A 14,840-nucleotide genomic window follows, 5' to 3' on the forward strand; every position below is an offset into this window, starting at 1 on the left:
ATTGCATTTGGTGCAAGTCACTTGCACCAATGCCACCCCTTCTTGCTTCCAACACACTCCCAGACCTTCCCCGTTCTGCCCCAGTCCTCCAACCCCCACCCTGTTCCACCCAGATTGCTTACTTAGGAAGGTCAATAGGGCTCCTCTTCACTGCTGCCACACATGGGGTCCTCCCTGCTCTCTGCAGTAGGGACCTGGAAGTATATAGCTCTGTGCACTTCAGATGATTTGCAATGCCATAAAGCATAATAAAATAGGATTGGGCCATTAGTTATCTTACCGCAGTGTTCATCAACCTTTTTTGGCCATGACACTAAGTGCAAATTTTCTCTCAGTCTGTAACCCATGGAATTGGTACTGCAACCTTAAATACAGTTGTTTTTTTTCTTAGTTCAGTGATCAGTGCAGTTGGTACATGTTAATAACAACAACAACTAATACTACTACTACTACTACCACAACAACAGGGAACTCTGCCTTCCTGTGACCCACAAGAACATCCATGCAACCCTTATTTGGCAACCACTGCCTTACAGGGTTAGTCTAAGGTTTACATCACAATAATATTTGTGATGTGCTTTGTCCACTCAGTAAGCACAATACTAATACTACATCTTATTATTTTATGGCGCATGTGAAGTTCCTGTGTCAGGGTTGCACAACAGCATGGGATTTATAGTGCTTAAGGGCACAATCCTAACCCCTTATGTCAGTGCTTTCCAGCACTGGCATAGCAGTGCCAATGGGACATGTGCTGCATCCTGCAGTTGGGTGTCACTCATAGAGGTCTCCTCAAAGCAAGGGAATGTTTGTTTCCTTATCTCGAAGCTACATTGCCCTTATGCTGGAAAGCACTGACATAAGGGGTTAGGATTGTGCCCTAAATTTGTGGAAGCAGAATGGTTACTGGGTATGCATGTTTGATCAAGTTCACATTGCATTAATTATTTTTGTCTGGATCACAGATGATGTAATAGAATGTTTGGTGCGAAAGGATGCAATTATGCCAGGACACAAAAAATTATCACAAGAGTACACAATTAATTTAAAACATGAAAACAAAAGAAATGTCTGATTTCTTCATGGGTTATAGTGCAATTAGTTTACTGAATACATGGCACATTTCACAAACCTGCCAAAATGATCAGTAAATGTTCTGAATGCTTTTCACCTGGTCTTAGTGAATTCCTGGAGCAGCAGCAATTGCTTTTGGTGAATTTTAGAATGATATTACTAGTGCGATACTGTGAATGTCAACGAATAGGAATTTATATTTCATTACAGCTGGTTTAGTTTAGACGTGGGCAAGCTGGTTCTGGTTCACCTCAAAATGATTTGCAATTTTTTTTAAATAGATAAAAAATTGGATCATTCAGAAACATGGCAAATGCCTTTCTCAGTTCTGCCATCCCTCAGCCACCATCCCACAGCCTTCTACAATCCCAAACACACTGTTTGCTTACCTCAGTGACATTGGAGTCTCCTGTCCCCCCTCTCCCTTATTGTTCGTCTGATCTCGGAAGCTAAGCAGGGTCAGGCCTGGTTAGTACTTGGATGGAAGACCGCCTGGGAATACCAGGTGTTGTAGGCTTTATACCATAGTCTTTCGAGACTGAAGGTTGCCAACCAAGTCATGATTAAAGGGTTCTACATGAGTTTTTCACTATTTTTCCCCCTCTGCTTCTCTTCAGACAAGTGGAATGAAAGACCAAGATGCTGAAGGGATTGTGGTATTTGTGAGGGTACTGACTTGGAAGTGGTCCTCACAAAGGCTGTAACTTCCATCAGCACCTTCATCTTTCTTCCTGATCAGAAAGAAGGGAAACAATTCAAAAAACCCTTTGTGTAGCACATTTAATCATGGCTTGTGCATCTAAAGCAACAAGGGAAAGGAAAAAAAAGGAGCATTTCACAGCTGCTGGTATAAATAAAGGATCATGGGGGACTGGAAGACTAGTGAAGAGAGGTGGTGAGGAAGGAATGAGATTCTTTGCACTTCCGATGAGAAGCTAAATTTTGGCAGTTTACCCCTCCACTGTTTTATCCCCACATCCTTCTCTTCTTCTTCTTGAAATGTCTTCAGTTTATTTCAGTGGTTTCAAGTCAAGGCCAAGTGCCAGGCTTGAGAATATCAGTGTTTAAGAATATCATAAAAACACTTTTGTTTCTAACCTCATTTTCTATTTATTCTTCAGCTAAGATTGACCATGAAATGGAAGAGAAATCACTGGCAGAAACACATAAAAGGTGAGATGGTTTAATATGGCAATCAGTGTTATCTGATCTCTTGTTCTAAACAGCATTCTAATTGGAATCTGAACAGAAACCTTAAAGGACTAATTGTGACCTTGATACCACATCGAATCAGAGATACTGAATCAGAGATGTATTCTAGTTGTATATTATTAAGAATATGTACATGTTGCTTTTCAGAAAAAAGAGTTTTCTTGCGTAGTAGGTCACTACAGCTAGAAAGTTCAAGGTCTTCCTGAAATGAACCTACCACCACTGACAGAATTAACTTTAGCCAACTAAGGGCCCAATCCTATCCAATTGTATACAATGCAGTCCCATGGTAAGGGAACAAATGTTCCCATACCTTAAGGAGGCCTCTGTGACTGCTGCCCCACAACAAGATGCAGTGCATGCCTCATTAGCACAGTTGCACCAGCACTGGAAAATTGAATAGGATTGGGCCCTAAGCCTTTGTATAAAATTGTGGGTCTTCCTCAGACTCAGAATACATGCATATTATTATGTTCTGTTTTGAACTCCGCACTTTATACAAAGGAAGACAAAACATGGTATTAAGTATTCACAATGTGGCTAATTAATCATTGCTTTAATGTGTCAAATTAACTTTACAGTGAAGCCAATGGACTCTGCATAACTCAGTACTGATGTAGGCATAAATGAAGTCTCTGTCTTTGAAGACTTTGCAGTTTTTCTTGCACAACCTTCTTGCACATGTTCAACTTCTGCTTTTTTTTGTCTCCCTCCTTTTTGCAATTTCCTTGCAGTTTTGGCCTACTCTGAGAGTTGGCTTTAACAGCAATGGAAAATATTCGTTCTTAAAACTCACCATTTCCAAATCTAATGGAAGTTGCACATGCAAACTGCCAGTTTTTTAATTACAGTTTTGAAGAATTGTTTGTAATATTCTAAGAAACTTAAGGGGAAATGTTCTGAAAAGATATTTGGAAATCTTAGTATTCCTCTTACAAATTTACATGATACATTAAACTGAGTTCATTCAGCTTAATGGCTTGAATGAATTTTCAGTGCAAATTGTCTTGTTCTGTAAAATTTTACATGGTCATTGCCAGTGTAATACTTTTGTTTTTGCCTTACTCTTCTCTCTTCAAATGTTGGGAGGGGGGGGGGGAAGATTTTTCCCCTCCTGATGTTGACTTCTGAAGGTCTGTTCACTGTAAAAACTATTTTAAAAACATGGTCAGAACTAGAAACCATGGGCTCTTGTTGGAAGTCATTGGCTGTGGAGAAACATGCAAGTCTCATAGCTTTTCCAACAGCATTCTTATTATTTTCAGAGAGAAAGAATGGAAAAGTGAAAAGTGTACTCACTAGCAAATGGAATTTGTGATAATGGAGAACTAGGAATTTTGGACTTCAATAAGATGTTGGCAGATCCTGGTGTGGAATGGTGGGATGAAGTTATTTGTAGGTGTACAGTTGTAATTTGCAACAGTCTTATGTTAAGCATTATATAATGAAAGTGATCAAAATGCCTAAAGGAAAGAAATTCAAAGATTAAAAAATTGGACATTTCAATAGTGGTTTATGTAAAAATGGTGTGAAAATGTTTAAGCATTTCTCAATACCTCCCTATATGTACATTGGAGCCTCCTCAGTTGTCTGATTTGGTTTCTGGCCATCACCTTTGCATTTTCTTTTATGAAACTGGTAGTGATAATTGTTCCAAATGTTATTTTATTGTTTTTCAAAGCAAAGAATAACATTGGCAGAAGCTTTTGCAAGTAAGGGCACAATCCTAACCAGGTCTACTCAGAAGTAAGTCCTATTTTGTTCGGTGGGGCTTACTCTCAGGAAAGTGTGGTTAGGATTGCAGCCTAAGACTCTACTACGTGTTTTAGACCCAAATGGAGGTAGTGGGTATGTTATGGCATATAGAATGAATTATCTGCCTTATATACACAAGCATTCTGGAGAGACCACCACTAGAAGGTGGGAATAATGCCCTTCCTCTGAGCTTGTTTGGGAGGGGAGTTACTTTGTTCCACTAACATCAGGATGGCCTGAGGCAAGTGGGGGACAAAAGGCATACAGGCATCTGGGGAGGGGCAGAGTGACCATTGGGCTAGCTCATCCAGTCACATGCCTAACTTTGGGGGAAAACAGCAGCCCATTAGCACATCTAGGAACCTCGTGTGAGATTAGTTGTCTTTGAGTCAGGGCCAAGTAGGAATCTTTTGCTTTCCAGTTCTTTGGCACTTGCTGGTTAGTTTTTTTGCCTACTTTATATTGTCTACAACTGGGTGAGGTGCATTTAATTAGATTTATGGTCACAACTGGTTGCAGAGTGTGGGATAGATCAGGAATACAAGAGTGATGATAAGTAGCCTGAGACGTGTACGTGTTAATGTGTGGGGATTATGCAAACCATCCTTAGTGGCTCAATAGTGCAAAGTGTATGAGATGCCCCCCTCTCATCCAATGCACCGAATGCATTGCCAAACTGAAAGGTTTGATAGCTTAAGGAGGTTGACACTACTGGGGACCTCTCAATCCTGTAAATTGGGTCAACAGTGAGGAGGAGGTACAGATCAGGTTCTGGCTGATGGGTTCATCTAACAAGAGGAAGGAGGGATTAGCCCATCCTGTCTTGCTACTGGGCGCTACTGCTCTCTAAGGGTGGCTAGCTTTAAACCAATTGGATCAGCTTTAAACCAATTGGGTCCAAGCACCTAAGGGAGCCCTGCACTTGGGTAAAAATAAAATTAATATTTTTACTAAATCATTTCACAGTCACAAAAACAAGTGGTTTTCTAACTACGTATTTACTTTTCAAAGGTAACCTTCGCTTTTTGTTTGTCTACTTGTAGACTTACATGTATGCAATTTGATATTAAGATGTGCTTAGATCCATTTGGTCCATAAACTCACATCCCCCTTTTTACATGCACATTTTGATTGCTTTCCATTCTTCCACAGAGATATAAAATCTATAATTGATTCTAATTTTCTCTCTAAGCTTCTATAGGCCTTGGCTGTGAACCTGGGACCCCACCAAAAAATGTTTCCAATTTGGCCCCACAGCTCCTCAGGCCCAATAGAGTTGCTAAAGCAGTTAGGATTCATTGCAGATCTTTAATTAAAGTTAAATGTAGTAGTAGTAGTAGTAGTAGTAGTAGTAGTAGTAATTTCATTCCAAGTGCTTAATGAGGCACCAAAAAATGATGGATGTTTAATGTATGCTGAAACATTTGCTTCCAATTCAGCATTAAACTAGTCTGTTTTATTTTCAGACCTGGTGGGTGTGCATACTGTAAAGGTTTTATTTATAATTCACCTAACAAAATGTTTCAATGTAAAGTGCACTATTTGGGCCCAGGGTTGAAAGGAGAGCTTAAGTGAACTAAACAAACAAGAGATTACTGCAGACACTCGTCTATAAGTCGATCTCACAGATAAGACGAGAGCAGGTTTTGAGCCCCAAATCATGGAATTTGCTATGACCCTCAGATAAGTTGGGGGTTAAACTTAGGGAGGTGTCTGACTATACTTTTGTCTGATTCTACCCGAAGCCAGATGTCCCAGTAATTGTTATCTAAGAACTGTACCATCTAATTTATTAAAAATAAAGTAAAAGATCATAAAATATATTTGTATTCAGTAGCTTTTTAAATTCTGGTCTCCACAACCTTTTTGTAAATACTGTCAGAGTATTAAGTGTACTGTAAACCACTGAACTGTAAGCTACGTGCACAGGTAGAACCATTACGGTAACCAAATCTTTCTTTAAAGTGCCTGATATGTTAAGCCAGAAGCTCTGAATATAACATATAACATTTAACTCAACACTTTAAGAGCTGTTTGATGTGCTGGCTTCTTCACATTCTTCAAAGTCTGACTCGTTCTCTTCAGAATGTCCACATAAATGCTGGAACCGTTCTTCAGTGACATCATCAGCATAAATGTCCTCTATGTCACCATCAATTGAATCAGTATCAGATGCTGATTCATCTGTGCCTTCATAGATGGCATCATCTTCTGTGCCATCCATGGCATTACTGATTCCACATTTCAGGAATGCCTTCTTTACCATTGCTGGTGGAATTGCAGCCCATGCATCCTTTACCCATTTAACAACCAGATCAATGTCTGGTTTCATCAAGTTTCTTCCTTTGGTTAACTTGGGCTTGACCAGAGCATAACCATTCCCTCCACATAGTGTGCATTCAGTCCTTGAATGGCTTGTTCAGGCAGACATCCAGTGGCTGTAGAACTGATGTGAGGCCGCCTGGAATAACTGCTAATGTAGTGGCCATTCTTTTTGCTTCTTTCTTTATGTCCTCTGTTTTACGTGCACGGAACTGATCCCACACCAGTAGTGATGGGTGTTTTCTTAGACCCGCACCTGGTCACCTACCCCACACATCACGCAACCACCATTTAGTCCCCTCTTCATTCATCCAGCCTTTAGGGTGGACACGTACAATTACTGCAGCTGGAATTTTTAAGTTCTTTGGCATGGTTCTCCTTTTGAAAATTATCACTGGACGCAGCTTTGTGCCATCTGCAAGACAAGACAGGACAACAGTGAAATGGGTTTTTTCATGACCAGTCATTTTCACAAGTACAGTCTTCTCACCAACGCTTGTAACAGTTCTGTTACCAGGCAGATCAAAAGTCATTTGGGTTTCATCCATATTGCCAATGTTAGCTGCATCAAAGGCATTCTTTTGTCTCTTATTTATAATGAATTGGTGGAATGATGTCACCTTGTCATCTAGTTCTTTAGGCAGCTTCTGTGAGATCTTTGTCCGCTGGTGAAGGCACAGTCCATATTGGTTCATGAACCGGGTGCACCAGCCAGCAGATGCTACAAAATGTGCAATGCCTTTGATCCCTGAATGTTTTTCATCTTTGGCCAACTGAAGTGCCCATATCCAAATGCTGGAGCGAGTCACTATATAGCCATTTTGCCTGCATTCCGTGACTCAGTCATTCAGATCCTTCTCCAAGGCAGGAAAAAGTGAAGGTGCAAAACGCATAGCTTTCTTAGACTGTGGCATTGCTTAGTTGCAGTTCAGTCTCTTTTTTTCTCCAGTGTCAAACAAGTTTTTCAGTTACGCCAAACTGCCTTGCAGCCACAGAACTACTGCTTTCCTTGGCATGTTTGATAACTTTTAGTTTGAAAGATGCCCTGTAAGAAGCTGTCCTTTGGATACTAGAACTCATTTTTAGGACTGGAGTGGACAAAGTTGAACTGGTCTGGGGACGTCTAGTCACTAGGGACCTGGTTGCTCTGCTGGTCAGAATAGCTCCTAACTGGCCTCCTGTATCCTCTCTGCACAAGCTGCTAGAAAAATTCACAACCAGCAACCAGTTTCTCCCACGATGATGTCAGGAGTAAATCACTGCAGTGAGGGGAGAGTGGGAGAAATGCTGCTTGTGAGGAAGAGATGCAGCTTGCCCTTTCACACCAAGCACAAATTGGAGAGATTTCTAATGCAGCCACTGCTGCTACCAATGTGTAGCTCCTCACTTTCTCCTTTGGCAAGCCTGTCCACCTGGTGCTCCCAGTCCCACGCTCCTGCAAAGTCTTGCAAAACAAGCCTTTGCAGCTTACGTTCATGCTGGGGCTGCAGCCTGTTTCTTTTGCAGAACATGGGAGAGCTCCAGGCTCCATGACTTGCTCCCGTCATGCCCGCAAGTACAGGCTGCAGTCTCTAGCAGCCAAAGAAGCACAGCAGCAAACGGCGGGGCACTGCAAGCCAGATAGAAGCTTCTCTGGGCTTCTGATAGCTGCCATGATACCCTTAAACCACCCAAGCTTGTTAGTGACCCGGAGATAAGATGAAGGGGCAATCCAGGCTCGATTTCAAGGCATGAATTTTTCGCCTTATAGGCGAGTATCTACAGTAGTTACATTTTGCTAACCATGGCTAGAATAGTGGTGCACTGGATGAAAAGAGGAGGTTCTCCTATTTGCAGTGATGGAGCACAATTAATGTCATTTAATATGGTTGGATGTTTCTTTTTGAAGTGACTTTGTGCCACACAGTGTCTATCCCTTGATGACATTTCTTTGTATTATACGGAGTTTTGTGTTTTTATATGGAGAAAACTCACAATGACGCTGCTCTCTTTAAGAGTATGAAAACTCTTGAGTAAAGAGAAGTGGCAAAAAAGAGAAATATTTGAAGTATTCCTAAAATGAATAATAATGCTTCATGTACATTTTAAAGAAGTTCAGTTGTTTAGCAGATGGGTTGAAATGGAAAGTTAATCTTTCACACATAATGAAGACAAAGAAAATGGTGTGTCTGACCTAGAGATTCCATAAAGTGTCTAGCTATTCATTTGTCAGCAGTGAGATGTTTAATACTTTCTGAAAGGTTGTGTACTTTTTTATTTATTTATCATATTTAGCGATTTTTAGAGTGTCAGTTGTGAAGTGTTTATTCAAGAAATGGGTTTCTGGCACATGGGCAAAAAGAAAAGTGAAATGTTTAGCTCACAATAACAGCATATTCTAAGATCTCTGGGTAAGTATCCTGAGATGAGAAGAAAGCACACAGGTCTGTGTTTATCTAGCTTACACAGGCAGACAAGGAAGGCTCCAGCCTGGTATTACAGCTGAAGTGATATGGAATGTCTTCACCAAACCCCAAACAATTACATCACTCCCTGAGCAATATTGATAAAGTGTAGCAGAAGGAGACCTGGCACCTTCTTGTTGAAACCCTCATTGCTAACTACTTGAGAACCCTTGGAATACTTGACACATTAAAGAAGACAATGCATTTTGTCTTGGAAGGCGATGCAAAGGTGTACCAGATTTTGCAATTCAGAATTTTCATTTCAGACTGGCAGTGGCTTTCTAAGGGCTCAGAAAAAGATCTGGTCCACTTTTGCTACCAGAGATGCTTTTAAAAACAAGATCTGGAGATTCCAGGTTTTGAATCTGAGATTTTCTGCATGCAGCATGTACAGCATGTACATCTACTACTCAGCTATGCCCCCCTCTTACGAAACTCAGCATGCACATTCATCGACACATATACTTCTTACGTTGATCTTTAAACTGCATCCTATTTTTAGGAGGACAGAAAAGATGAGGAAGTCATCCCTTAATATTAAGAGTGTTCTTCCATCTGATTCAGGGGAGCAGGAAAGATGACAACCAGTACCAAAATATGTTGGTGTGCACATTTATCACACAATGCTACATTTCACGTTCAAAAATCAGTCAGAATCCCTGCACCTAATTTAGGGGAGGGAGAAAAAAGTAAAAATGTGGCAACTTCCTAGAACACAGAATTCTGTGTGCCTCAATATTTCGGGGTTTGTTTTTTTCCATGCTATTTCTCAACACTACTATCCATTACTATCCATTCCTATTCCCCCACTGATGCAGCTGTGCAAAAAGGCTACCACTGTATCCTACGGGGAGGTAGTCATAGAGGTGTCCCCTGGGTAAGGGAACATTTGTTCCCTTACTCGGGGGTAAGTTTCCACAGGTAGTGAGTCTCTGTGTGTAGGGCACCTACTCGCACCTGTGCCAGCAAAAACTGGTACAAGTCCATGCTGATCTGGAATGGTGGATGGGCCTGGGAAGGGGTTAGGATTTGCTAGCTACAACTGCCTCTGAACCTACTCCCTTCATGGACCCAAGCCATCCTTCCCTCACCTTTCTTCCACCTGCCTTGGCTGGTTGGCCTTGCAGTGCACTGCTGAAGTGCCTTTTATGACTGTTTTATAGTAGAATGCTCATCAAACCCTCATTCCACCAGTGGGGCAGCTCAATAGGATTGGTCTATTAGGTATATCTGTGCTGTTGTGTGTTAGATTTTGTGATGTTTTTCAGTGACATAAATTTTTCTGTCCATTTCACTGGATTTGAAACCTCCACTGTTAGGAGGACTGAGCTGCAAAGTGACACTGCGATAGAAGCAGTGCTTCTGAAAGGGCAGCCTGTGTGATAATTGGGCTACCACAGAGTGATAATCGGGCTCTCTGATCTCTTGAAAATATGATCAAGATTTTTCCATTTTCTCTTCTGTCATTTGCAGCTAATGAATTTTTATGTGAGAACAAAGTGCTTATCTCTGGCCATCATCTGCTTAATGACATCACCTCCTGCTTAATGACGTAGCTTTTGGCCCTCAGCAGGCAAATGAATGCTATTTAGCCTGCTGTGTGAAACAAGTGTGATGAGGTGAAGAACCTCATCCTTTGTCACTTTTATTTGATTCAGTTCTTCACATTTCCTCCCTGAGAAGCTCAGCTCAGGAATGGGTAAACGCCCATGTCTTCTGTAGTGAAGACAGATCCACATAAAATTCATTCAGTAAAACGTTTTACATTCAGTATTAATTTGTGCAAAGGAAGGACTGGAGTCAAACAGGATTATTTAGGATTTAGAAACTTCATTGAAGAAGGTTCTTTTGAGACATTTACTTTTTCTAAAGAGAAGTATTGGAAAATGTATGACTGCACAATAATCTTTGAACAAAAGGAAAGAGAACGTGACATTTCTTAGTCATTCATTTGAAATGGAATTGAAATATGTCTGTTTTTAACATTTATTTTTGGCCCAAAGTTATATATCTCAAGGCAAAAATACAAAAAACACTGAAAATAAGCAGCACAAAAATATGTTTGGAACACAGTCAGTCATGGAGCCAGATAGGGCCAACAACTCAAGGTTAATTTTTTGGTTGATTTTTGGTTTTGATCAATTAATCAACCAATCTGAGTAACATTGCTTTCACCAGCTTCCAGAATGTTGATAAATAAGAGACCAAATTGAACTACTGGTGGTGGAAGTTCCAGAGTTTGGGCACCACTACAGATGTGTTGAATTCAGATGGTGGTGGTCTGAGAAAAGAGATTCTTCAGATCTCAGTGTGTGGGCAGGATCATGTGGAAGCAAGAATTTCTAAATACAGGTGCAGCCTATTTATCCATGGATTTTTTATCTGCTGATTTGTCTCAAATGGGGTGGGGGAACTGAAAGTCACACACACCTTTCCCTCTGCCTTGCACTCTCGATCCATTTCCAGGCAGCCCAAAACACTGCAAAAAGGCTCTGCCTTGCCCAGGCAGGGAAATAGCCCTGGAAGAGGTTCCCCTTGCAAAGGAACAGTAACACCCCTGGAGCCCCTGAGCCAGCAAAGAGGGGAAGGGGGGCCGAAAATCTCTGTAGCCAGAACACGTGCAGCAAGATGGAGCGCTCTCTCTCTCTCTCTCTCTCTCTCACACACACACACACGCGCGCGCGCACACACACACACACACACTGGGGCGGGTGTGGTAGCAACAGAGGGGATTGCTTTAAAAAACTCGGGGAGTGTTTGTCAAATTCCCCCCCCCTTGAGATGGTGCAGGCAATCACCGACACAAGCAAGCCTTCCCACCAAGCAAACCATGAGATATAGCCTACAATCCTCTCCACACTTTCCTGGGAGTAAGCCCCATTGACTGGAATGGGGCTTACGTCTGAGTAGAAATGCATAGGGCTGGACTCTTAAAAGATCAGCATCCCATGTGAAAGAAGCCGGGCAGCTGGCAACGGGGAGGGCTGAGTACGGAGCAGAGGGGAGGGGACTGATAACAGCTGCCTTAGTTTCCTTCCATCTGGAAGTGTCAGGCTGCAGTGTATTTGTGTAACTCTATGGCATTTAGCGCAGCGTATTCTGTTGTTTAAAATACAAAATACCAAAAGCTATGTTTAAATTTCACATTTTTGGAGATGTTGAAACTCTTCAGGGGATTTCCATTTTTTAGTACCAAGATGACTGTTCAGGATATGAAACATTTGACCATGAAGTCAAATAGTTGCATTGAAAGTCACCTCTCTTTCTGATTCTTTCTGATTTCTTCAGCTACATATTATGCACTATTAGACTGTCACCAGTCTACACATGTAGCAGAATTTCAAATTACAGCTTTTGATGAACTCTTCAGCTTTAGACTTATGGTGGGGGGTGGGCAAATAACCTGCTTGAATGTTCCCCCATAAAAGATTTCTCTGCGCCTCAAAAATTAGCATGTCCAGTGACTAGGCAAACTTGGAAACATTCTCCTTCTTGTACTAGCTTTGTATGCGGAAGGGGTTATTTCATGAGAGATCATTCAAATATGCTATCCCCCTCTGTGGTCTGAAACAGACTGTCTAGCAAGAAACAGTCTAGCAAGAACATGTGTAGATCAGCTCTTGCTTTAAAATGTATATCCAGTATTCTTGGGTTGCTTTTTCACCAAAACAGGCAAACGACAACCTGCCCAAGGAAATGCAGAAAACCAGCTTTGTTTGCTTGCTTGTTTATTTTAATTATGCTTTGTTTAAATTTGTGTTATATTTTATTGTTGACATTCAGTGTTAACTACTTCAAAGTCAGGTAAAAAAATTTAAATAAATAAAAACAGAAAATATGGAACACATGCAGTTGCCTTATGCAGATGCTTTTTACCACTGCATAAAGCTCTCCAGGGCTTCAGACAGGGATTTTTCTCAGCTTTACCTGGAAATGCCATCCACAGAACCTGCAACTTTCTGCATGCAAAGCAGATTTCTCCTCCTCTAGCTGTGGCCTCATCTCCTAATAGATAAGTACATTCATGCTGCATTCAATTGGGTTATTCAGCTGGGGATTGTGTTGTGCCATTGACTCTGAAGTCATAGAGAGCTATAATCCAAGGGTGAGGGACTCACTGCCTTATTTATTTAAATACTTAATGTGGGGAATAGGAACTCACTTGAAATCCCTGTAGCAGATAGTTAGCCTTTGCCCTCCCTAAACAAAATGGCAGTGTGAACAGCCAATGACTTGTTTTTTAAGCAGGATTGAAAAGTCATGCTAGCTGGAGCAAAGCTGCTGACCTTTGCAGCCTCTGTTAATCCCGGATAGCGACCTCCCCCACCTTTTGACAGTAGTGGTGGAAGCATAGGTACAACAGGACTTTCTGCTCAGGCACCCTTGAGATAAACATCTCTAAGAGCTTTGCAAAGAATACACTAGCCTTACAAAAACCCCTCTTCATTAGTAAGTGTTCCCAATTTACTGATAAGGAAGTTGAAGTGCAGAAGCATTGTGACCTCCCAGAGTGGCACTGTAATTAAGGAACATATGGCTAGCACTTTGGCATTCTGGCTGATAGTTTTCTCTAATTATGGAGCTTGAGCGAAGCAGATGGTCAGGGGCATTGCATGGGTGGCTCTTGTATGAGCAGGCCACCTGGAAATGCAGCATGCAGTCTCCTTGGCAGAAATGGATACTGTAGGGCTCTTTTAGCTACCATATATGGGAAACTTTCTCAGTCCAAATCAAAGTGATTATTTTAAATATATAGCTAGCTAGCCTGTGCTTACTTGGTAAACAACTTAATTCCACATGAACCTTCCCTTTAAACCTATCTATGTTGCAACCCATGTTCTCTACATTTGTGTATAAGCAACAGTTACAGCTTATGTTTGACCGTTTTTCAGTTTCTGATTATTTTGCAAACAGACCCGCTACCATAGTAGTGATCAACCTGAGGACCAGAATATTGTTTATAGCTATTTAGATAAAGAAATTCTGCTAGCAGTTAATTCTCTATATGTGCCTGAATCAACTTTCTGTTGGTTCCCAGCAAGATTAGCAACGATCAGTGCAAAAGCCTGCTTTACCCCCTTTGATCCCATAGTATTCTTAACAAAAGCCTTCATGTCTCCAGTAAATGTTAGTACCATTTATCAAACTCATTGAGCATGTATTTGTGGGAATTTCAATCTAGTCTGGCTCCCTAATTGTTGAAAAGGCTTCAAATGAAGAATTATGGCTTCTTGTTATCATTCGTTTAAACATAGTGCCTAGAAATAATGCTTTTGTAGTGCTTTGGATGTAATGCTTTTAATCTTGTACATCCTTGGGTAAGCTCTGTGTTTGTTTAGTAGATCTATAATCTCATTCCTAGGGCAGCTCAAGATTTTATATGGCAAAACACAATTGCCGTTATGTACAGTGGTGTTTCATGCAGCTAAGATGTGAATTGTGAATGCCATACACACATTGCAAAAGGGCTGTGTGTACATATCTGGGAATCTATATCTGTTCCCTTTTGCTCATTCACCAGAGCAATTTGGAACTATGTCTGTTGGTGAGTTTGTGTAGATTAGATTAGATTAGTTTATTGTCATTGTGCTTAATGCACAAAGAAATTTGATGCACCATCGAGATACGGACATAAAAAAACTATATATATATCACTCACATCAGTCACACTCCGTACACTCATCCACACATTCAATACAACATGCATCATATAATATAAAAACAATATTAAACAAAATCATATTGCCCAAGAGCATGATAACAGACTATGTCGCTTCTTTGGTGGTAATTTGTCAGCATCAGAAAAAATTTGTAAGTCTCACAAACTGGCCAAGAAAGACTTGCCACTTCCTTAGCAAAAGATGCTAAGTTAGAGAGGATCATGGATGTTTGCACTTTCTCATTCTGAGACCAAGAAAGTCTTTTTTTTCTCATTATTAGACCAACATAATTTTTCTGTTGACAAAAATGCATGAATATAATTTAGGACATTTAATTAATAGTCAAATTGGTGCCCTTGTGCTGTCCTTAAAA

The 14,840-nt window shown here is 40.8% G+C and overlaps 1 protein-coding gene across 1 annotated transcript in view; it reads left to right on the forward strand.

The window, feature by feature from the left end:
- FMN2 (formin 2) overlaps positions 1-14,840 on the forward strand; it is a 203,130-nt gene that overhangs the window by 170,179 nt on the left and 18,111 nt on the right. Inside the window, exon 17 of the mRNA XM_066623047.1 lies at positions 2,196-2,247. Coding sequence (XP_066479144.1) covers positions 2,196-2,247 — 52 coding nt within the window. The remainder of the gene's footprint in view (positions 1-2,195; positions 2,248-14,840) is intronic.

This window comes from Tiliqua scincoides, chromosome 1, assembly GCF_035046505.1.
Source record: "Tiliqua scincoides isolate rTilSci1 chromosome 1, rTilSci1.hap2, whole genome shotgun sequence".
Lineage (NCBI taxonomy): Eukaryota > Metazoa > Chordata > Lepidosauria > Squamata > Scincidae > Tiliqua > Tiliqua scincoides.